This window comes from Canariomyces notabilis, assembly GCF_033297395.1.
Source record: "Canariomyces notabilis strain CBS 508.74 unplaced genomic scaffold N656scaffold_3, whole genome shotgun sequence".
NCBI classification, from domain to species: domain Eukaryota; kingdom Fungi; phylum Ascomycota; class Sordariomycetes; order Sordariales; family Chaetomiaceae; genus Canariomyces; species Canariomyces notabilis.
Window position 1 is genome coordinate 835628 of NW_027041825.1, and position 22903 is coordinate 858530.

The following is a 22903-nucleotide window of genomic DNA, read 5'->3' on the forward strand; positions in this document are numbered from 1 at the left end:
ACAGGTACGGAGACATGGCTTATTACTGACATGAAGGGTCTGGGCTACCTTGCGACGAGACACTAGACCCTCGGGAAACTTGGTATCTAAAAGCTACTAGTGACCTTTATACTTTGGCCTGCGTGCTGCCAACTTGAATCTTGAAGATACGAGTATGTATGTACATACATTAAGCAGGTAGTTGGACAACAATTGACGCTTTTCGTCTGAGATGGTGTGAGTTGAAGATAAGGATCTGAGAACGCATCCATTGGTTTAAAAAGATTGTCTCTCTGGTTTTGTGCGAAGCAAGCACTGCAGCAAGGGATGAGAAGGCTTGCGCATTGTCTTTGCGGAATGTCTCGGCCATGGGCATCAAATTGTGACTCGGGAGTTCTCAACTGACAATAGGGATTCAAGGTTATTTCAAAAGACGGCTTGTGCAACATGAGACGTCTGACATCTATCTGTTGGGCCCTCATTCTAAGGAGCATGGAATGAGCAACGCTCGACAATTTATACCTACCTAAGTTGCCTTACTCCTCAAGTGTGAAGTTTGAACATCACTTAACTCGCAACGTCAGGTCAGCCATTGACCCCACCATATCCTGCTTTGGGCTTCAATTTGGCAAGGCAGTCACGAATTCAGGGGATCGCTTGAGCCAACTCCTCAACAACCTCCAAACTATCAACATATAGGTTCCTGGAATTTTAGCGACGCAGAATTTGCGGTGCGGAATTTTATGCCTCACTACAAGGCCGTCTAAGAAGGGCTCTAGGGAATCGTTAGCGAACACTCAAACTTGCCGTTTCAGCTCATAGGCTTTCTCTTTGGGAGATATTAGTCTCAGTTTATCTCGTCAATGTTAAGTTCTTAACCCTGCGGGTTGGAGTCTTTCGCAAATCCGGAGTCCCTCCCGCCTTCCGTTCTTGCAACACGTAGCGCCATACTCAAGAGACTGTTGCCGCTGCAATACCTCCACTACCGGGTGCGCGATGTCCATGCCTGGGCCTTCGGGCGGACCTTCGGGTTCATCATTCGGCTCCGGCCATTTCACAACACCGGGCCGGCAACAGCACCATCAGTCTTTCCCGATTTCAAACTCAGCAGCATCCCCTTCCATCATGACCGACAGGTTTACTCCACAGATGAGGGACCGACAAGCCCGCGGCAAAGACCCGTACCAATCAAGCGATGGCTCGGACGAGGAGGCCTTCAGTGATAGAGATTTGGGTCCCGGCTCCAGGTTGCGCCTGGGCAGTGGTCGGTAAGTGGATGTCTCTTTCCCGCCTCCCAACAAAACATGAGCCTGCTCCTTCCCTGCTAGGGCTACGGCTAACATGGAACATTTCGGCAGCTTCGAGAAGGAGGACTTTGCCAGAGCCGAGGCCCGTCAAAAGGCTCTCGCTTTTCTCGACAACCCAGAGCTTCTTAGGATGTATGCCCTAGCCAACGAAGACGTAAGTCTTGCCTAAACCCCTCCTCCCTTATGTAGCCCATCAGCAGTCATCATACCAACAGAACATCCGATTCCCAAAGAGCATCCCAGGTGCCCGCCTCCATTTTACCAAGCTGCTCTGCGGATTCGAGGACGAGGAGCAGAAGCACACCGGCCCACAGCCTGGCCTTTCCAGCGCCAGCAATACCCGCCAACACCAAGCCGACAGAAGGAGAGGCGGTGACAGCCACCGATCCAGCACCAACTAGCTAGGCCCCTCTCTTCCAAAAAAAGAAAGAAAGAAAGAAAGAAAAAAAAAGAAAAAAGAAAAAAGAAAAAGATGGCAGCGACGGATGCCAACGGCGGTCCAGTAGGCTGGCCGTTCAGCGTCCAAGCCCAGCCCAGCCCACCAGCGTTGTCCAACGTCGAGCTAGCGGACCAGCGTGTCGGCACACAGCTAGAAAACGGCCTCCTTCTCCAGACGCGGGACCATCCCCTCCTTTACGCCGCCAACGCTTTTTACCAGTTATTCCGCTGGGTCATCTTTCTCTTGGGATTCACCTTTTGCTTCTCGCTGCTCGCCCCGCTCCTCTTCCTCGTCTGGCTTGTCGCCACGTGGGTCATCTTCTGGCTGTACATTGGCGCCGCGTTCTGCACGTACACTTTTCTCTCGCTCAGGACTCCGTTTTGCGCTCTGCTCTGGTCCGCTGCTCACCGTTTTCCCGGGCCTCTGGGCTTTTTCTTCCGGTTCCTTGCCAGGCAGTTGTGCGGGCTGCGGGGCCGAAGGCGAGCCGGGAGTGGCTCCGATTAGAGTTCTGGTGGAGGTGAAGGGGGCGGTGCGGGGGGTGCGGGGGGTGCGGGAGAGGATGACAAGGAAGACGAGGGGAAGAACGGGTCGGACAGTAACGCGGGTAGTAACTCGGATAGGGAGGCGGGGAGGATGAATGGAGCGGAGAGTGCAGAGGAGAGGGAAGCTAGGGCAAGCGCGGAGATGAGATATAGGGCGAGGGCGAGGGGAATTGTGAGACTCAGAGAGAGGATGCGGGCACGGTTTAGAGCAGTGAAGCAAGCACGGTCGAGACGGACATCGGGATCTGGAAGAGCGACGCATCCCGGTGCAACATGATATGAGGAGTGCTGTGAGACGGAAGGGGGAAATCAAATATGTTCAGGAACGGCGACAGACCGAATCGCGAGCATTACTTCACACCAACTTTGACTTAGGGACTCAGCGGGTCAACTAGCAACTGCTAGCGAAGGCCAGATGCGGCATTATCGAAGCAATTCGTCCCTTTTATTCCATGCGATACTTGGCAGACGGATGATACCTTGAGCCAGCATGCCCATCTTGCTGGGCCCAGCCAGTTCCACACGACTCGTTGCATGAGTGTATCCCGCCTGTAACCAACCTCGACATGAGCACTATGCAGACGTAACGCTGCGAACAAAAAGAGCACAGGCAAATCGCATCCCATTCATCAAAATCTCAGCGGTCGGTCATTTCCTCATTGCAAGTACAATCTCCCAATCAGCCAGGGAGCCAGCTACACTGGAGGGCACAAAACAAAATAACCAGTGCCCGCAAACACCTCAAGATCCTCGAGAGTAACCTGAACGCCGCCCATGCGAGTAAGAGATTGTGTAAAACCAAAAGACCACCCCTCTATACGATCTACCTGGCCCGGAACGGTCCCCAGCTAGGTAGGCAGATAGGTACGCAGGAAGTATTTACGCATATCGGAAACTCCTCGTCCTCATGGGCTCGAACCGGGCATCCTGCGGCGGCAGCGGAGCATAAGCCTGGCCGGGCCGCATGGGGGGTGCCGCACCGCTGCTACCGGGTACAGCAGCAGCAGCAGGGGGCGGGGCGCCAAAGTACTGAGCACTCCAACCATAGGGCGACGCTGGCTTGGGCACCACGCGACGGGAACGGCGGCGGCCCCTGAAGCAGCTCCAAAAGCAGCAAATGATGCAGATGAGGATGATGGAGCCGACAACCGACACGACGGGGATGAAGATCTCCTTGTTGTTATTGATCCAGTCGGTGATCTGCCGGCCGAGCGAGACGCCTTCGCAGTTGCCATTGGAGCATTTGCCGCCGCCTTCGCAGGGGGTGCCGTCGAGGAAGTACTGCACCATGCTGTAACACTGGAGATCGCCGAATCGGGGGGACGAGCACGACATGATGCAGCCCGTGTCGGAGCACGAGTTTGTGCTCGTGTCGTTGCTGGCCGAGTCGCTCCCGCCCACGTAGGTCCTGCACTGCTGGGTCCGCGACGTGCACCGGCCCGAAGCGCACGTCAGTCCGTCGCTTGGATTGCCGCAACTCTCACCGTCTGGACTGCTCTGGTCGGCCGGGCAGCTCGCCGAGGTGCCCGGGCACACCTCCTGTGGGTCGCAGGGCCCGGTGCTGGCGCGGCACACGCTACCCTGGCTCATGAAGCGGCATTGCCCGGTGCAGCACTCCTCGTTGGTCGGGTCGCATTGGCTGTTGGCCGTGTACTTGCAAGTCTTGGGGTCGCAGCAGGAATTGCCTCTGCAGCCTTCCTCTCCGCCGCAGTCGCACTCTTCGCCATGCTCAACGATACCGTTACCGCACTGACTGCCGGTGAAAGTAGTGACACCTCTGTTGGTGCTCAGGCAAGATACACGACTGGAGCTGCGGCCGAGGAAGCTGCAGATGTTGCCTATGCTGCAAGGTGAAAACTGGGTGATGCCGTTGCCGGTCGACGGGTTCATGACGAATCGCGCCCTGGCATCGCATGTGCCGGCTGTCAAGGGGCAACACAGCTGTCTTGTGGCGGTGCCGTCTGAGCACGATTGACTGTCACAGTCATGGACTGCTCCAAACGTGTGGCCCGTCTCATGGGCAAATACCAGCCACTCAGTCGATGTGCGGGCGACGACGTTTGCGGATGCGCTCGTCTCGTTGCCCCGTGTCGACGATCCCTCCTGACAGACGGCGCCTAGCCAGGCCAAGCCGACGGCAGGACCAGAGCTGCACTTGGTCAGAAGGGTCCAATAGGCGTTGGTATCTTGCCATTGGCCTCGCCACTGTGAGAACAAGCTGAGACGGGTCTCGATACCGACGCTATCGCTGCATGGCGTGTTCCAGGGAGCCGACGGCGGAGGCGAATTGGGGCATGCAGCCGGGCTGATGGTTAGGTTCTGAATGGCCAAGGTTATGTTGAAGGTGCTCTCGTAAAGTTGCGAGGCAGAGTTCACGAGCTGAATAACATTATCCGTGACGGCCTGCTCAGACCCTAGGTCGGCGGTATAAGTGCAGTCGGTAGCGATACCGACCAGAGCAACCCTCCTCGTGTTTGGACAGCCGGCCGTTGATCCAATCGAGTTGGCCAAGTTGACACCAGCACCGTTGCCACCAGTAGTCGAGTCCATCTGACGTCCAAACAGAAACTTTGGGCTGAACTCCCAGGCAGTCGTCTCTTGGGCGCTTTCGTCGATGGAGCGATATACGATATTGTTTTCGTCCCTGTTGTACATGAGGGTGTCTGCACCGCACCTTGCGTGGTCATCCAAATCACGCTTGAGTTCGTCGTGGCCCGTTGGCTTGAGATCGGTATCCCGCCAGACAATCATGTCCTCGTCGCTGGTCCCGTCAAGTTCCGGATCCCCGCTAACCGAAGTCTGGCGGAACTTCTTGGCTGTTTGAACATGGTGGTTGACGCCATCAATCGTGAAGACACCCTCAAAGATGGGCCTACTCCCATCGCGCTGGACGTTAATCCGAGCCCAGCCTACATGCTTCCATTCCGACTGCCCCTCCTGTTGGACGAAGCTCTCGCCCCGAAATACCCTGTGCTCCCGCCTATCGATAGGCGCGGCTTTGCGTACTGAACCATCGGCTTCAATATACTGTATCGTCGCATCGCCGCTGAAAATGTCATGATTGGGCTCCAGGGAGAGGCGGACCTTCTGCGCTCCGCGATGGAGGACAAAGGTAACGGCGAATGGGGTGTGCGCATGCACCCGGCGAGAAGGCGTCTGTATTACGGCGTCATCGATGCGTGTGGTGTATGACAGCGGACTCCGCTGTACAGAGTGTGCTTGAGGGGGTTTGTAAGTCGACGGACAATGGGTCAGGAGACGGAACTCTAGCGCCTACCTATCGCATCCTGGAGGAGAAGGACAGCGCCTGTAAGAACGGCCGCGAAGGCCTTGCTAAAGATCATAATTCTTCAAAACTAAAAGGCCCTATGCGCATGCCTTATCCATGAGTTGGGACGAAAAGGCGATAGGGAGAGACAATGAATTGAAAGATTCAATGCCGCAGCAAGAGGTGTCGTCTAAGGTGTTACCGCAGACCTGCGAACTCTTGGTTCGAGTTTCAACTAGGAAGATCGCCCGCAATTGGGAATGGACAAAACGAAGAGGGAATCAGCTAGGCAGAAAAGCAAAGCGGAAAACAAGAACTGCGTTGCATTTCTCTGAAGGCAAAGGCAAAGGCAAAAATGGACGGGAAACGGTGGCAGTGCACCTGTTGTTTTTGTTCCGTTGGGTGGGTGTAGCGACTTGCCATGCCACTCGTCGGAAGCAGCTGGACGGGGTTAACGCCAGCCAACTCCGTCCCACTGCACCGTGCGGACGCCAAGGCTACAACCAACGTTAAAGTGGTTGCAGGGGCAGCAATGGTTACGCGTTGCCCAGAAGACCGCCTAGGCACTGCAGCCGTCAGCTGCAGGGATACACACCTATCTGAGATAGCGAGGGGTATGTATGGACTCTGGCAGGTTCTTTATGTGCTGCAGAGAACCTACACTAGAAGACTTTTTCTGATGTGAGACTGGATGGATACCTGTATGGTAGTAGTTACGTGTATGAAAAGAATTATGATCACGCTGAGTGGAATTGTCTACTAGTGTAAAGGGACGGTATAGACACAGTGCCGTATGGGACTTCAACACAGAATCTCCTGACGTTAACCTTAACCTTACGTTTGAATTAGCCCGACCACTGTGAAGTAACAAACCCCGTTTCCAGCCGGTCACCAGGCGGTCCCTGGCTAGGCTAGCTAGCAGATCCGATGACTCCGGGGGCGGTTTGTCAGAGAGTTTCAGAACCACGCGCTCAAACCGATGCAGGACCCTGGCCCCTTTGAGGAGCAGCCTCAAACCTCGCGTCTAGCCGCCGCTGGGGAGAACGGAAGAATGCTTGGCTCCAAGATGCTGGCCACTCGTTCGGCTGCTGCACTAGCACACCTAAACGACAAAAGTTGCCCAGCTGATCAACCAAAGACTTGGGACGAAGCTTCAGTAAGTTCGGGATTGATCTGATGTCAAGAATTGTTTTGATCATGGAATGAGGATTGAACCTTGCAATGCTGCCTTGTCCAGAGAAGGAATACATAAAGCCTGGCTCCAATCCCTCGACTGTAAATGCGACGCTGTTGGAATCCTTCTGGATGGCAGGATTCCATCGCAGTCCCAATTCAACCACGGTCGACGCTCTTCTAGCCTGGCCCCGTTTCCAGCTGATTTTACAATAAGGTTAAGGCTTCACAGTAACTGGCCCGATCTCTAGCTCAGAAACCCAAACAGACAAACAAACATCACCGGGCCATAACGTTATGGCATACGTACCTAGAGGGCAATTGCAGCATCGGCTGCCTCCCGACCAACAGACCGGCAGATCACATCAGGTCATCGGGCCTAGCATTGCATTCTGTGTACGCGTCCCTGCAGCCTTTCCAAGCCTCATAAGCCTCATAAACCGCCCGATCCAAGAACTTCCAAGACTTCACAAGAACTCACAAATACCGATCTTGCCGTGCTCCAAATCCGAAGTACAGTAACCAAGTGCAAGAACTTGATGACAGACCGGGCTTCGGGCGAATACCAAACTCTCCTCGCTTCCAGCATCAAGTTGTACGAAAGGTAAGGCGGTCAGTTATTGCCTTGTACAAACACCCAAACGGACCAGCGCTCAGGACATGATGAATCCTAATGTACTTTCGTAACGGAACCCGACACCCCTGAAACTGAGAGAGACGCCTAAAGGGTTCCCCGACCTAAACTGCGCCGCAACACGACAGAATCCCGTTGCCAGCGCTAGGTAGTGTACCTAGAACAAAAATAACACAATTCATCAAAAGAAGAAGAAGGTTGGGAATTGATGATTGATGAACCTTTTGACAGTTCGACCGTTCCCGCTCGGACACGGCAACCACCAGCGCGCTGCTGCCGGGCTTCTGTGCAGTGCACCGCCACGGGAAGGACCATGCGGATGGAGCATCATCCACGCAATACACGTTCAATGATTTCCTGGCTTGGACTGTTCACTACGCTCATAGTGGGTAGCTTATAAGTCAATTTGCCTGCCTGGCCAGCAGGACCGTCTGAACGCACTAGGTCATGATATCCAGGGAGATTGATCATCATAATGTTTGTTATCTTGCATTGCAGTCTCGGATAGTCCAACACCCTCCTCCAACAACAACAAACAGTATGTCGACAATTCGTCAGACCCCATAAAGCAGAAGGCGACAAGCTGAAAACCGCTTCCAAGACAGAAGAGCGGCCCAAACTCATGGCGAATTATTGAGCCCTGAGAATACACCTAAGCTCAACAGAGACACCGTCATATAAACCCTTGGTATTACATCTCGGAACAAATCAGCAAACACCTCCATTTTATTTCTTCCTAGCCTCGTGGACGGCGGCGATGACTTTATCGACAACAGCGGGGTCCGACAGCTAGTCCTCGATTAGCTCACTGCGCCACCGGTATGTGACGCGTATATCGTTGACTTACCGTGGTGATATCGCCGAGCTGGTCCTCTTCACCAGCCAGGATCTTCCTGAGAATACGTCTCATGATCTTGCCGCTGCGTGTCTTGGGGAGGTCGGGCACGATATACACGGCCTTTGGTGCTGCAAAGGGACCAATGCTCCTGCGGACCTGCAGGATGAGATCCTTCCGCAGTGCGTCTGACGGCTCATTGCCATCCTTGATAGCAACAAAGGCGTTGACCGCCTGGCCAGTGAGCTCGTCGGCCACACCCACGACGGCCGCCTCGGCGACGGCAGCGTGTTCTATCAGAGCAGCTTCGATTTCGGCAGTGGACAGACGGTGGCCACTAACGTTGACGACATCGTCAACCCGGCCGCGGATCCAGTAGAAGCCCTCGTGATCCCGGCCAGCGCCGTCGCCCGTGAACTAGAGCCCGAGTTAGTCCAAGAGTAGCCCTCTCGAGGTACGGTTATGTCGCTTACATAGTACCCCTTGTACACATTGAGGTAAGTGTCCATGTATCGCTTGTGAGCTCCCCAGACTGTCCTGGCCATGCTCGGCCATGGCTGTTTGAAAGCCAGGACGCCCTCAACGTCATTGCCGTGAATCTCCTCACCTGTGACCGGGTCGATGATGGCCGGCTCGATGCCGAAGAAGGGAAGCGAAGCGGATCCAGGCTTTGTCGGCGTTACACCAGCCAGAGGGGTAATAACGTGCGAACCAGTCTCGGTTTGCCAGTATGTCTGTGCACGTGGTTAGATGGAGGGCAACCGGCAAGGGGGACGACCGTCCTCGGGGCAACTCACATCTACAATCTGCGATTCCTCCTTGCCGACGACCTCGAAGTACCACTTCCAGACCTCGGCAGCGATAGGCTCGCCGACTGAGCCGAGCACCCTGAGGTGCTTCATCTCGTTGCGAACGTGCTGGTCACCGGCGCGCTTGAGTAACCGCAGAGCGGTGGGAGCAACGTAGAACTGCGTCACCTGGTGTTTCTCAATGATGTCCCAGTAGCGGGAGAAATTGGGATACGCCGGGGTGCCCTCGAAAACGACAGTCGACACGCCGAGAAGGAGCGGCGCGTACACAACATAGGTGTGACCCGTGATCCAGCCGACATCTCCACCGCAGAAAAAGCGGTCTCCGTCGTGGATATCGAAGACATACTTGCCCGTCGCTGCTGCCCCGAGAAGGTAGCCACCGGTGGTGTGCATGACGCCCTTGGGCTTGCCGGTAGAGCCCGAGGTGTAGAGAAGGAAAAGGGGATCTTCGGAGTTCATGGGTTCGGGGGCGACGTAGGCGGGCCACTTGTCAACCTCCTCGTGCCACCAGTAGTCGCGGCCTGGCGTCATGGGGATGTCGGCGCCGGTACGCTTGTAGACGAGGACGTGCTTAACGTCGGGGCACTGCTTGAGCGCCTCGTCTACAATCTTCTTTGTCCCAATCAGCTTCCCGCCGCGCCTGCCCTCGTCACTGGTGATGACGACCCTGGATCGGGCGTCCAAGACGCGGTCACGCAGCGAGTCTGCGGAGAAGCCTGCGAAGACAACCGAGTGGACGGCGCCGATTCTGGCGCAGGCGAGGAAGGCAACAAGAGCCTCGGGGATCATGGGCAGGTATATGGCGACCGTGTCCCCCTTGCGCACCCCCATATCCTTCAAAACATTGGCGACCTTGGAAACCTCCCGGAGGAGCTCACCGTAGGTCACTGTACGGCCGTCACCGGGCTCGTCCGCCTCGTAGATGATGGCGACCCTGTTGGGGTCCTTAATGGCATGGCGATCGACGCAGTTGAACGACGCATTGAGCTCGCCCTCAAGGAACCAGGCGTTGTCGCCATTGAGTAGAGAACCGCTGTGGACCGTCTGGAAATCCTTATGCCAGGTCAGGAGCTCGCGAGCCAGTCTTCCCCAAAACTTCTCGGGCTCTGTGATAGATTCCTTGTACAGCTGCTGGTACTCCTCGAGACCTGCCGTTGTGCGTCAGCATACCATGTGAGCTGCCGGGATAGGAGGGTATCCCGAAGGCGGTATTGTGGGTCAGGGTCGCGTACTACTCAAGTGCGGTTTGCTCGGATGCTCTGCCGCAACCCGGTTAGCCTGCCTGTAATCTTTCCTTTCGTCCTTTCGTCCAGGCCACCCCGCATGTCGCGGGGAGCTTGGCACACGGCACTGTGTAACTTACTTGCAAGCATCTTCTGCGGGGGATCTGGAAGAGACAGATTGCGCTCTTGTTAGCTCACATAGCTCTCGTCTCCTGCAGTAATTTTTTGCCAGACGATCAAATAATTCTCGTGCTTACGGAATGTGTCGACTTCATGAGCCTCGGCCACCACGGGGGCCTTGGCAGCTTCTTCACCCATGACGGGAGAGTTTGTAGCTAATGTTGGAGTTGGCGGGGTTCGGCGGGGTAAGATCTATGGATTGTCAAGAGCGCGAGCGACGTCGGTGGTCGTGAGGCGACGTCAGTTTCTCAGTGTCTGGAAAGGAACCAAAAGGTGAGCGTAGATTCGAGAAATTGGGACGACCAGCAAAACAAGCAATGGGGGTGAATGGGGAGCGCTTTTGTATTATGGCAGAAGTCGAAGCAGAAGCATACCTTACCCGCTTGGATGGGTAAAGCCTGTAAGGATGGTGGATGCTGCATGGGCAAATTTCCCACCGTCCGGCCGGAGCTTGTCTGTACGGGATACATCGTGCCTACAGTACCTCATGTACTGTGACCCTCAACGTTACTGTCCTATAGTGAAGTGAACCATCTGTGTGGGTTTCCCTCCGTCCGACGAGCCACTCGATCCTCACGTCGCCGTTGCTAAGGGCAAAGAGGGGGGAACAAGTCCCCGAACCAGCCCGAAGTGCGCGAATAACCTCTTTTCAAGCAGTTGGTTAACGTGACCTCGAAAAGCAACGGACAAGCCCTGAGACCAACCTATGTTATGCTGGTCTTTGCTACGGACTGCCCCCTTTCGCCTGTCAAGAGACTGGGAATCAGAACTGAGGAGAGTAACCCTGGAGATGCATCTCTCACTTCGGATGAATAGAAACCCACCGAATAAAAAAGGGTACATATCATCCAGCCGATCCAGTACAGGACCAACTGCAGTGTTTCAAGGTTGCAACGACGAGTGGAATCCGCATTGTGATCCTCATCACATTGTACTTATTGCTACGCTGCAGCGTGATCTATCATGTTACAACCCCTTTGAAGCCTTCCAAGCGGTACGAAGTAGGTCCCATTCCCTCACGTACCTGGCTTCGTTGCAACTCAGGAGTTATCCACATCATGGGTACCCAGCAACCCATCAACTCAACAGAATAGCGCCAGGACAGGCAGGCGCGATGCAATGGAGCACACCCTGCGATCTCGGGGAAGCTGCCATGGACCCGCTCCATTCGGAAGACTCCACCGTCAGAGAGTTCCGTCCAACCCCATAACAGCACCTTCTGGCAAAAAAGGGATTATGGCGGGGACCATGGCGCCAGTGGGGAGGGGATAGAGGTTGAATCAAGCTCCAGCCCCCGGGTAGAAATTCGATAAATTAGCTGGCATCCTCAATCTGTGGATGCATATGGTAAGTAAGGTATACGTAAAATATATATGTGTCGGCGCTTCTCATTTTCAGTCGCAGGTGGCTAATGTCGTTGATGCCGGTCGCAAACCGCGTTGGTGATGCAGGGACGGGACACCCAAAATTGCTTGGCCCAACCATTTCGTGCAGGCCGGAATTGTCCAGTGTACGAACATAACCCGAATACCCGACGGCTACGATACTGAGCATCTCGTGACCACGGGAGAGGCTTGAAAATCATGGCCTCGGCGAACACAGCATGATGGAACCAGGAACGTGGAATCCAGCCGGACAGCCTGGTTATGGAGGCGAGGGAGGCTTGTGTTGTCCGGATGCCAAACTGTCTCTCAGGTATTGGTACATAAGCGTGCACTTGAGTTCCGTAACACCCATCACGACTTTTGGTTCAAACAAGTCTTGGCCCTGCGCGGTCCGGATCGCGGCTACCATCAACTTACACCTTACACTTGATCACTGGGCTGAGTGACGAAGGCGGCGTCGCGGTGCCGTAGGGCCATGATGCTTCGGTCACATCGCCCAGGCGCGGCGCTGCAGAAGATTGGCTTCCTTCTGATTTCCCCGCATTGAGCCCCGCCATCCTAAGTGCTGGGGACAGCGTCATAGCGTCATTACAGGTATCCAACCCCGCTGTTACAATAATTTCCCGTTTCACCGACGATGCCCGTTCGCCATTCATCCAACGCACCTGCACAACATACTGGTAATTGCTGCAGTACTTTGGAACGAGTACCTAACTGAACATGTAACACAGAGTAGAATCTCCTATCGCCAGCTTACGCTACGTACGTACGGTACATACATTGTGTTGGCGGGAAGATCATGCCCTAAACGGCGATACAGCTCCTTTCCTAAACAGACCAAACGATGGTGACCACAAGGTGTCACGCACCGGGACCGAATCCGAGTCGGACCTCCACGGCTACCTCAACCCCTCGGGTGATGGTGCAATCAGCAAGGAATCAAGGTGAACTAACGGGCAATCCCTGCGTGCCACTATCCCCTCAAGCGCCTTTCCCCAGATACCCCAGGCCACCATGGAGTAGTGGGCCATCATAATCTACTACTTGACGAGTGGCCTCCAAGTAACGCACTACCTACCCTGCTCCCGCAGGACCGAGTGCTCATCACTTATCTCAATATCCGAGGTCCCATGCCAGCCCCTCCAACCGGCCGCCGTTCAAGCAGCCAGTACCTCCGTCATGCCGTCACAGCAAAGAGGAAAACCTCCACGGTATGTATGGACAGTAAACTCACAAACCAAGACGCCAGCCAGCTTCTCACCGTAGACTACACTTTTGCGCAGCTAGTGTATGTACAAGTACTCCAGAATCCCAAGAAGCAGACATGCGGAGGCCCTGAATAACATGTCATACGAGGTTGACGTATCAAACAAGCTGGCTAGCCCCTGAATGGTCCCCTCTGCAGCCCAAGCTACCCCATCCTCATCGAGCTCGATATTACTTGACATCGCCCTCCCACAATTGCGGATTATAGAAGCACGTGTGCAGGTAGTACTCGTTGTTGCCTTGTGGGACTGGCTTCTTACACCCTTGAATGATCTATCATCATCAACGGGAGGTGTCAACATAGTGAGGCGGCATCTCAACAAAGTCAAAATCCCAAAGATATATATTCTCGGCCTCTCTCCCGTAGTATTCAACAAAGGAACCTCCTCAGTCAAGCCAAGGTCGTTGCTGTGCATCTTGTAACGAAGGGAGAACACGGCCGAGGGCCAAAGCAGAGGTGTATAAGACCCTCATCTACTTCACGAACAAACGAATGTGATGCACCAGGAAGCAAGCCTAAATCAACGATTTGACGCACAAATGGCAACAAACCATATCCATCATAAGGCTAAGCCAGGTCGAGTAAGTAGGTACATGAACATGGACATATAACCAGACACGCACATGTGGCTTCCGAGAACAGACATTAACAACAGGGGGCACGTCAAACGTGTATGGGGCATGTAACGTGTAAGGAGGCATATAAACGTGCAAGGGCGGAGGGATATATATAAATATAAAGCTTCACACACACGCTGCCGTGGGGAATCGGACCACGGAAAAGAGGGAAGCAACATCAGATATGAAAACATGGTGTAACGGGGGAATCAATGGGGAATATAAAAGCGCAACGAAGAAAGCAGAAGAAGGGAAAGAAAGAAAAAGAACTCAACAAGACAACAAGAACAACAAATCCAGCAATCATCAACCGGAACCCCTTTCGTGGCAGAAGCAGACCCAAAAGGACAAAGGGCAAAACTGAACAGAAGAGAAAATGCCACCCCACAAGAATCCCAGCACAACCAACCACACACACCTTCAGGGCCGGAAACTCATTCTCATTCTCATCCATCCCACCTCCCAGATTCCCATAAACCAGCTCTTCCCAAAAGCCACCCCACCACCACAACCACCAGCCCCCAAAATCCCAGCAGCCGCCGCCGCAGCTCCAAGTCTACCCCCTCTTCTCAAAAGCAGTTCAGACTCCCCTTCTTCTTCTTGCTCTTGCTGATAGTAGCCATCCGCTCCTCGAGGTGGGCGCGCGCAATCTCGGCGTCCTTGCGCTTGCGCCGCTCCTCCTCGACCTGCTGGAGGCTCCACCGGTTGTCCTGCAGGGGCTTCTCCTTCAGCTCCTTGAGCTCGGCCTCGAGCTCGGCCGCCTTGCGGCGCCAGGCGTCGCAGTCGGTCCGGATCGCAATGTGCTGCTGCTCCAGGTCCGCCAGCGCCTCCTCGAGGGTTGCCGTGAGCTGCTTCTCGGCATTGAGGTGCTTCTCGATGAGCCGGATCCGCGCCTCCTGGTCCTCTTGGATCTGCGACATTTTCGCGGCGGCCGCCATGCCACCAATGTCCTTGCTCGGCGGCCGCGCCCCGGTCGGGGATACCGTGCCCGGGTTGGACGCGCCCGAGCTGCCGTTGGGGAGAGGAGGCAGGGGGATTGCCGGCGGCGGCGAGGGGAGGGATGCAACTGAGTTGCTCTTGCGGACTTGGTTGCCAACCGAGTTGGTGCGTTGGGGACCTTCGTTGGGAAGAACGCTCTCGCCAGAAAGGATTGCCTCGTATTTTGCCTGGAGATGAGACGTGTTAGTGTACGAGTTACACGCGTAGGAGAGGTGCTCTTGTCGAATACGTACTTGGAGAGAGGCGTACTCCTCCCTGATGGCGTCAAGCTCTGTCTGCAGCTTGTGCCTGGCCGCGTTTGCCTCCTCCAGCTGGGCATTCCGCTCCATCTGCAGAGTGGACAGGCGGTTGCTGGTAGCCTGCACCTGGTCGTAGTTGCTCTGCAGCTGGTCCTCGAGCTCCTCGACAAGGCGAGAATTCTTCTTGTTCTTGGTCTCCAGATCCACCACCTTCTTCTTGACCAGGGCAACTTGCTCTTGGACCGGGAATTGGTTCTTTGGATTTTCGCCCTCGGAGGCGATGACCTCAGCCAGGCTTGCCCTGACGGTTTCAAGGTCGCGCATGATCGTGTCATTGATACCAGACAAGTCAACCACGTGACGCTCGAGCTCTGATCTCCTTTCGCGCTCCTGCACCAGGGCCTTCTGGCTGGCAACCAGATCTTCAATGCGCTCATTAATCTTCTCGACGCTAACATCCAGACCGAGCCCAAACGCGACCTGCGTGGCGACGTTCATGAGGTCTTCGCGGGCTTCGGTTAGGTCACCCTCAAGCTGCTCGATACGGCGAGCATGCTCGTCCTTGAGAGCCGCCAGCTGCGACTCAAAATCTTGTTTCGAGGAGGACACGATATCTTCTACATCCTGGGCATGCTTCGACTGGAGCTCGTGAAGACTCTCCTGGTGAGCCTTGATGGTTTGCTCGTGGTCCGCGATTTGAGCCTCCAGCTTAGCAACCAACTCCTTTGTTTGCTCGTGGTCCGCGATTTGAGCTTCCAGCTTGGCAATCAATTCCTTCTGGGCTTCTACCTCAGAAGAAGCCTGGTCACGGTCGCTGGTAGCCAATTCCAGCAGCCTCTTGGTTGCGGCGTGTTGTTGTTCGACCTCGGTGACTCTGGATTGGTTGCTGTTGATGATATTCTTGTACTCGTCGATCTCGCTCCTCAAAAAGTCGATCAACTTCCTCTGTTTGAGCTCGGCTTCTTTGGCAGCCTCGTCCTCTTCTGGCTTCTTCTGCTCGGCCTCGGCGAGCTGCGCGGTTACGGTAGCGACCTGGGCTTCGAGTTCACCGATTGTCTTCTTCATTTGGTCTTCAGACTCTTGCATGCTCTGTACCGCCGTGCTGTGTCGTTCTTCCCAATTCGCAAGTTCGGCTTCGAGCTCCGAGATCTTCTTCTCGCGAAGCTCTATCTCAGCCAAGGAACCATCAGCAGCCGTCTGGGCGGACTCCTTTGCCGCAACATCAGCCTGCGTCAGGGCCGCTTGTAGCTCGGCCAGCTGGGCTTCCAGTTCTCTTTCGCGAGCTGTTTGCGCTTCTTGCAGTTCCCTGATCCGTTTCTCGCTCTGTTCCAGCTGCTCCCGAAGATTGGACACTACGGACATATCCATAGGCGAGGCTGCCTTCAAGCTAGACCGTTCACGGGTTAATCCTGAAATAATGGTCATTTTGGTCTCCATCTCCTTCTTAGCCGAAGCGACATCCGCTTCGAGCTCCTGGATTCGCTCTGAACGGAGATGTAGCTCGTGCATGGCGGCATTTAGATTGAGCTCGAAATTCTGCATCACGTCTGGTTGATCCTCAAAGTTCTCTGCCGCGATGTTTCGCAACGACGCAAACGACCGGTGGGCACGGTCAATGATCATTACGTTCTGGCTGGACTTGCGGCGAATGACCGGAGCGCTGCTCTTTGGTGACGAACTTTCGCTGTTGGCAGCCTGCGCCTTGGCCACCTCTGTCTTCAGCTCCTCAACCATGTCCAGCGTTTGTTGGTGCTTTTCCTCGAGCTGGGCGTATCGCTCGGCAAGCTCCCTCTCCGCTGACTCCTTGTCCGCGGCAAGCGACTTTAGCCTCTCGATCTCGGAAGCCAGCACGGTACTGTTGGCAGCCTCGGCGGGCGTGTGCAGATGGGACTCGGACCTCGGGACCGCGGTCTCGGCGTCGGAGCTTTCCATGGTAGTCGCCGGAGATTCCATGGCGGACGACAATTCAGATGAGAGCGACCGCGAAGAGAGTCGGATGCCGTCTTTTGTCTCGTTGGTCCTAGCCTCAGACAAAATCGACGGCGGCCTGGTTTGCATCGGTGAAGTCACTGAGAGCACTGAGTCTCGTTGCCGGCTGGGATGCCGTGCCTCGTCTATCGCATCCTGCAACTCTGCAAGCGCTCGGAGCGATTCCTCATATTTGGCATGAAGCAGGTCGTACTCGTTGAGCGTAGTCTCGTGCTCAACGCGCAGATCGAGCAGCTCCTGGGTAACCGTTTCAAGCTTGTCAGCCACATATTTAGATTGAGCGGGACTGGCGGCGTAATCGGTCGTATCGCGATTCTCTGCGGGTTGGACATGTGAAGGTCTGGGTGTTGTCGCTTTCGCTATTGGTTCCTCGGCCGTGTCCTCGATCTCCTCCGGGATGTCCTCCTCCCCGCTCTCTGGGATGGTCTCCTCCATGTGACTGTGGCGGCTGACATGGCTCTGACTGCGAGAATGGTCTGTAAAACTACGATTGCTCGACCGACGATGGCTTGCGCCGCTGCTTTGTGCTGTCTCAGACTCCAGGGCTGGCGGATCCTGCTGGATGTTATCAAGCTCATACAGGAGCGAGTCCAACTTCCCGAGGCTACGCTGCCGCTCAATTACTTGCTCCAGCCTGTCAATCTCGCGCTGCATCAGCTCGGCATCCTGATCGGCCTCGGCGAGACGCTCCTCGAGGGTTGAGATGTAGTCTTCGGCCGAGGCCTCGTTCTCGCGCACACGAGCGATTTCCTTGCGGAGTTCCATGATGATGGTGGCATTTTTCTCCTCACCCGACGTGTGCCCGTCCAATTTCGCTTCCAGATCCTGCAGGTAGTTCTCGGTGCTCGCCTCGCGATCCATCAGCTTCTGCAGCCGGGCCTGGAGCTGGCCGTTGATGGTCTCGGTATAGGCACACTTAGTTTCCTTTTCGAGTAACGACCCTTCGGTGATGGCCAGGGTGGCCCGGGTACTGGCCAGGGAGTGTTCGAGGGACTGAATCGTCTTCTCGTACTCGAGAACGACCTGCTCAACGGCTTGTGCGAAGCTGTTGGAGCGGTTTAACCGCTCCGTGGCGCTATCGCCCTCAAGCTCCTGGTTCTCGGCCATTTCATTGTCCCGGGCCTTTGCCATCTCGGCAATCAGCTTTGCATGCCGCTGGCTAAGCGCAGTGTAATTTTCTTGAGCATCCAGCAGCTGGTTCTGGAGTTCGACTTCCCGCTCGCTCTGCCGCTCGGACCTCTCGCCAGGGGCCAGGGTACGGCGGTCACCCCCGCTGCGTTCTGCACTCCGGATTTGCTCCCGCAGGAATGCCACCTCGGCCTTCAAACGGTCGATAATGGCCTGTTTGTCGCCCTCCTCCACCTGCTGGATGCGCGGCTTGCTCTGGATCGCTCGGGCCCTCTGCGCATATTGTACCGTGTTTAGCGTCTCACTGAGGTGGAACTCGGCCGGCGTAACGCAGGCAATCATGTATGTTATTGCATTCCCACCCAGCGAGTCCTGGAGCAGCCGGGTCAGCTTCGAGTCTCGGTACGATACGTGCGACCCCGGATGGCGCGACGACAGCTGCGAAATGACTTTGCCCAGCGCCGCGAGGCCCCCGTTGATCGAGATGCCTTCCTTGGCCCGCTCGCCTTGGGCGCCCGTGTTCTTGAGGCGTTCGCTGCCGGCTAAATCGACAAAGTGCATTTTGCTGTCGGTCGTGACCAGCATGTCCCCGCCTGTTAAGGCTTCCACCGGCATAGAGAAGCGCTTCTCTGGGCCTTGGGCGGTTTGCAATTTGTTCCTCTTTTGCACCAGGTTTAAGCTGAAGACGGCATGCGAGCGCGAAGACCTGGCATTGATTGCAGTGGCATCTGTCTGGCGGAGCGTCGACCCTTGATTAAGGACGTTCATCAATTCCTCCACCGAGTTGACCTCGACCTGGCGCAGGCCGGAAAGAATAATGTTTCCCTTGATGTCTTCGCGGATGACCACGGTGGCTCTCTCATGCGGAGGGACATTGTCTGGCGTCAGGAGATCTCGTAGCTGCTCGTTGTAAATCTCAACGTAGGACGCGCGTAGTGTCCAGTTCTTTTCCCCTCGAGAAAGGCTGGCGGGCTGCGTCGTGTAGCGCGAAGGCGTGCGCAACTGCGACATTGAGCCCCTGTTGGGATTTCCCTTGGGACCCTCTAACCGCTCAAAGAGTGCAGTGGCAGCCCGCGGAACGACACCTGGCAGCGACTGGTCAATTGCACGTCGAAAGCAGAGATTGGCGGTGAGACAACACTGGGGCAGGACACTCACCCATGGCCTCGTGGTCATACTGTTCGGCAGGGCCAGATGTGCCCATTGTGTACGACTTGCCGGCGCCGGACTGGCCGTAGGCGAGAACCGAGACATTGTATCCCTGCATAAACGCGTTGACGCATTCTTCCAAGTACTCCCATATTCCCGCCTGGTCGACCTCGGGCCCAAATACTCTGTCAAAGACGAAAAGCTTGCGCCCCTGCTGCGAATCGATCGACAGGCTCGTGGGTGACTGCACCTGCACCATAGACCGCTGGAAGCGCTGAGGTATGAGCTCATAGCCAGGATCGGTAGGTCTTAGCGGCGGGCGGACGCGAACCGCTGAGAGTAGGAATGGTCAGCTCGGTAAACTAGCCCGTGTCGGGACGCGACGGTGCCGGAATCCGGAATCATCCAGACGGCATCCATCATCATCATATCACCAAATTGTTTTTGTTTGGATTTTCGGCGCGCACACTCACCGACTTTGACGGCTGTTCTTGTGTCTTCATCTGAAGCCCTGCTTCCTCCGCCCGTCTTGCTGTTCATGCTCATGCGGCTATTGCTCCTGGGCGTTGGGCGGATCATGGCGCTCAACGGCCGCGGAGGAAGAGTGCCGGGCGACGCTGGAGGTGAGTTCGTCATCTCGGCGAGGCAGAAGTTGGCGTGCACCTTGTTAAGGGGCCGCCCCTATACAGTACCACTGCCGCTTGTGTCGGCTGGATCCGGCCCAAGTGGGACGTGTGCCACTCGCTTCTTGTTTGGTCAGTTTTCTGCCGCCGGGCTTTTGGCGCAGGGCTGGCCGTGGTGCCGCCGAAAATCAACGGCACGAACCGCTGCCTGTTTGTCGATGACACAGGTGCCAGAGAAAATGCAAAACGGCGATAATTAATGGACCCGCAAAATGCGTTTATGCTTTGCGCTCGCCCTCAGGTCGTCATATGCTTTCCCAGAGTTCAGTTCTCGTTTCCCATTTTTCCCTTCCGCGGTTGACTTCGTGTAGTGCATGTATTTCGGAGGGTGGGAATTGCTCTTGACCACCTTAGGGGTTGGTTTGGGGGCAGGCCCTTGTTTATTTGATTGCACTGACCGGGGTAGCGCAAATTACCAACGCGTCCCCTGATTCCCCTGAACGAGTGCCGTGGGGCCGCCAATGGGGATGCTTGGGACCTGGCGCTTTTTGATAAAGTTGTTGTCGGGACCACATGCAGCACAGTTCCACTCGGTGTCAAATCACAGGCGGACAAGAGATTTTGACATCGGACGACTCGAGTCGTACGGGCATGTCAATTTGATTATATAGCCACCCGAAGCAGAAGAAAGCAAGGGCTAACGTAGCGTTAGAGCGCAAAAGAACAAACACAATCTCAGAAACGAAAAGCCTGTTATGGCTGGATTAGAAACCCTGGAGCGCTGCAAGCCGCGGAAAAAGGAAGTGTTCGTTGCAAACAGACCAACCTGGGCTCACGGCATTGCGGAGGCGCGGCCGTGATGTGAAGATGGAACTGCAGGTCCATGCAGCCAAAGCTCCGGTTCGCTTGAGCCATGGCAAGGATCGCATGCTACCCAAGGTGAAATGGGGGCAAGCGGCCAATGCGCATCTTCAAAGGAACACCACCACATCGCCAGTCTTCGCGTCTTTGTTGGACGAACCATCCCTAACTGCTCTCCCTAGCACAGTGCTCTATGTATTCGGACTTCTCGGAGCATGTATGTAATTGCAAAAGCAGCCGTAGCGGTGCTTGGCCAAGGGATGCAGCATGGAAAATGGCTTGGGCCGCCTGTCTCCTGCCGGGTCAACCGTTACCGATATCAAACTGCGGACTATGTAATCGAGCAGCTGTCGCCTGATAGTTAGACATACAATTCTTTGACGTTAGGTGAGGTCATGAGGCAGTTGGTAACGTAGGTCACTAACTTATAGGTCACCAACAAACTTAGGCCCAGGTATGTTATTGAAGACTGTGTATGCACCCCTATTAGGATCCCCCCACTCCCAAACGAAAAGGGAAGGGAGACTGGAGGATGTGCGTACTAAAGGGTCAAGAATTTTCATCGTGGACCTACGAACATAACGCACTTCATAGGCTACCCCTTTCTCGGTGGCTGCAAGCTCCGCTGCTGCGATTCTTGATGTTCCTGATCTGTCAAGAACCCGCTTCGGGACAGCCCAGAACGTCTCGGCCGGGCGTGACACACGTGGAGAACTTGGGACGGAGTACCTTGAACCCAATCCAGCAAAGCCCAGAACAAACTCTCATGAACTGTAGTCGCAACACCGGCAAACGTCGTTACACACCAAACAAAGTCGAAAAGGGAGCGAATGGGTGTGCTGTGCGTTGGTATCCCGATTCCCGCGGCGCGGCCAAGTCCTCTCGCTCTGATCTGCGGGGGAAACATCCCGTCTCAGTTGGAAGTGGTGTGATAGGCGGAACCCAATTTCTCAAACTCTGGGAGTCTGGGTGGTACTGGTAGCGCATCAAGCAGCATGGACATCGCTCTTTGCCACAGGCACTCGGAGTTGAGCGCCATGGCCTTCATGCAACGGCCTCGCACCGCCGCATGCAACTCCCAGTTCTGGCAGCCCACTACTGAGGGGTTCCCTCCTTCCCGTCCCAGGCGATCGACTTGGATCGACTCCGGACGGATCATTCCGAACGAGGGATTCGAGAAGCTATGAGGCAGAGATCCAGATGCAGGATATGGCAAATTCTCCACTAGCGCTTTCCCCTCGACCTTGATGTGCTTCAGCCCCACGAGAGCGACTGTCAGGTGCTGGAAAATGTGTACAAGTACAGTACATCACCAGAATGGGGAAGGAGGTCCTCACGTCGTCCCACTCGCCCGGTCCGAATCAAGCCAGATCTCAACGCTTTGAGCTTCCCGAAAAAGGCCGCAACACCAAGTGGTGAAAATCCAACGGCCGTGCGCACACCATCCATGCTGAGAAAGCGCACACCTTAGCGATCAAATCGAGAGAGAGGGTGACAGCTTGCGCGGGGAAATGTTTCCGCAAGCCCACGTGCGTTGACTAGCTCCCAAGGCCGTTGTGACCGACTGACCGCACTGGTGTCCTTGTGCTCGCCATATCCCTCCCTCTTCATGAGTACGAAGCATCTACGGATACCCGAACTTTCTGTTAGATAGCCTTGAGGTGGTACATTTGCAATGGAATGTTGAGCCGGATACAGTACTGTGCGATATACATATCGTCGTTCCATCCTCTCTACCGTTCCCGGATGCCTCCATGCTTGATGGAGACGTTCCAGAGTCTCAGGGTCCTCCAAGTCATGATTGACCCGTCCCACTGGTCTGGAATCTGGATCCGTAAGATACTGTACCGGAAAGGAGTTTTAGCCCCTGACTAATGTAATTACCGAAACTCCAAGCGCCAACCAGGGGCATGCAGCCTCCTGAACTAGGGTGTGGAAATTAAATTGGAATTTTATGAAATTCAGCCTTTTTTGTGAAATTTGAATTTCACGCCGGCCACTGAATTTCAAAGATTTCAGCAGGGAGGTTGTTACAAAGATAGGGCACTGAACACGCCTAGGGCTGGGCCTGACCTGGGCCTGGCTGGGTGGTCAGGGTGGGAGAACTGTGTAGGTAACCCTAACCCGGGACCTTACCGCCTCCCATATATGGTTAGTATAAAATGTTGAAATTTAATCTGAAATTTCAAGGCCGTCTGTGAAATGAAATTCGAGGCCCTCCTTGAAAATTTCACACCCTATCCTGAACAGGTAC

At 55.2% G+C, this 22903-nt stretch overlaps 7 protein-coding genes across 7 annotated transcripts; 3 read left to right on the forward strand and 4 right to left on the reverse strand.

Annotated features, from left to right (window-relative positions):
* Positions 1–1251: 1251 nt before the first annotated feature.
* Positions 1252–1816, forward strand: N656DRAFT_394417 (uncharacterized protein). Its single transcript, XM_064809509.1, has 2 exons — positions 1252–1440; positions 1520–1816. The coding sequence occupies exons 1-2, from the start codon at positions 1321–1323 to the stop codon at positions 1685–1687; spliced, it is 288 nt and encodes a 95-aa protein (XP_064673283.1). The 5' UTR covers positions 1252–1320; the 3' UTR covers positions 1688–1816.
* Positions 1701–2838, reverse strand: N656DRAFT_394374 (uncharacterized protein). The gene has a single exon (XM_064809508.1). The coding sequence runs from the start codon at positions 2527–2529 to the stop codon at positions 1945–1947; it is 585 nt and encodes a 194-aa protein (XP_064673284.1). The 5' UTR covers positions 2530–2838; the 3' UTR covers positions 1701–1944.
* A 308-nt stretch (positions 2839–3146) lies between these two features.
* N656DRAFT_702418 (uncharacterized protein) lies at positions 3147–5611 on the reverse strand (the record flags this gene model as incomplete). The annotated part of the gene is made up of 2 exons (XM_064811026.1): positions 3147–5485; positions 5545–5611. The coding sequence occupies 2 exons, from the start codon at positions 5609–5611 to the stop codon at positions 3147–3149; spliced, it is 2406 nt and encodes an 801-aa protein (XP_064673285.1).
* Positions 5612–7706: 2095 nt separating this feature from the next.
* On the reverse strand, positions 7707–10775 carry N656DRAFT_725347 (acetate--CoA ligase). The gene is made up of 7 exons (XM_064812556.1): positions 10470–10775; positions 10353–10376; positions 10222–10248; positions 8975–10137; positions 8651–8911; positions 8190–8594; positions 7707–8131 (listed from the first exon to the last, which is right to left on the reverse strand). Exons 1-7 carry the CDS (start codon positions 10528–10530, stop codon positions 8069–8071), a joined length of 2004 nt encoding a protein of 667 aa, XP_064673286.1. The 5' UTR covers positions 10531–10775; the 3' UTR covers positions 7707–8068.
* A 31-nt stretch (positions 10776–10806) lies between these two features.
* Positions 10807–11827, forward strand: N656DRAFT_394865 (uncharacterized protein). The gene is made up of 2 exons (XM_064809511.1): positions 10807–11739; positions 11797–11827. Exon 1 carries the CDS (start codon positions 11099–11101, stop codon positions 11600–11602), a length of 504 nt encoding a protein of 167 aa, XP_064673287.1. The 5' UTR covers positions 10807–11098; the 3' UTR covers positions 11603–11739; positions 11797–11827.
* Positions 11828–13627: 1800 nt separating this feature from the next.
* On the forward strand, positions 13628–14184 carry N656DRAFT_394932 (uncharacterized protein). Its single transcript, XM_064809512.1, has 2 exons — positions 13628–13629; positions 13708–14184. Exon 2 carries the CDS (start codon positions 13874–13876, stop codon positions 14135–14137), a length of 264 nt encoding a protein of 87 aa, XP_064673288.1. The 5' UTR covers positions 13628–13629; positions 13708–13873; the 3' UTR covers positions 14138–14184.
* A 46-nt stretch (positions 14185–14230) lies between these two features.
* Positions 14231–19801, reverse strand: N656DRAFT_795424 (kinesin-domain-containing protein; the record flags this gene model as incomplete). The annotated part of the gene is made up of 4 exons (XM_064817409.1): positions 14231–14827; positions 14894–19101; positions 19175–19498; positions 19639–19801. The coding sequence occupies 4 exons, from the start codon at positions 19799–19801 to the stop codon at positions 14231–14233; spliced, it is 5292 nt and encodes a 1763-aa protein (XP_064673289.1).
* Between the last annotated feature and the right edge of the window lie 3102 nt (positions 19802–22903).

Excerpts from the sequence above, each read along its gene's own strand:
- N656DRAFT_394417 (XM_064809509.1), top strand. The coding sequence starts at position 1,321 with ATGGAACATTTCGGCAGCTTCGAGAAGGAGGACTTTGCCAGAGCCGAG. Across the intron at positions 1,441-1,519 it reads ATGCCCTAGCCAACGAAGAC|AGCATCCCAGGTGCCCGCCT; the intron begins GTAAGTCTTGCC and ends CGATTCCCAAAG.
- N656DRAFT_394374 (XM_064809508.1), bottom strand. The coding sequence starts at position 2,529 with ATGCGTCGCTCTTCCAGATCCCGATGTCCGTCTCGACCGTGCTTGCTT.
- N656DRAFT_725347 (XM_064812556.1), bottom strand. The coding sequence starts at position 10,530 with ATGGGTGAAGAAGCTGCCAAGGCCCCCGTGGTGGCCGAGGCTCATGAA. Across the intron at positions 10,377-10,469 it reads TCATGAAGTCGACACATTCC|ATCCCCCGCAGAAGATGCTT; the intron begins GTAAGCACGAGA and ends TGTCTCTTCCAG. Across the intron at positions 8,595-8,650 it reads ATGTGTACAAGGGGTACTAT|TTCACGGGCGACGGCGCTGG; the intron begins GTAAGCGACATA and ends CTCGGGCTCTAG.
- N656DRAFT_394865 (XM_064809511.1), top strand. The coding sequence starts at position 11,099 with ATGTTATGCTGGTCTTTGCTACGGACTGCCCCCTTTCGCCTGTCAAGA.
- N656DRAFT_394932 (XM_064809512.1), top strand. The coding sequence starts at position 13,874 with ATGGGGAATATAAAAGCGCAACGAAGAAAGCAGAAGAAGGGAAAGAAA.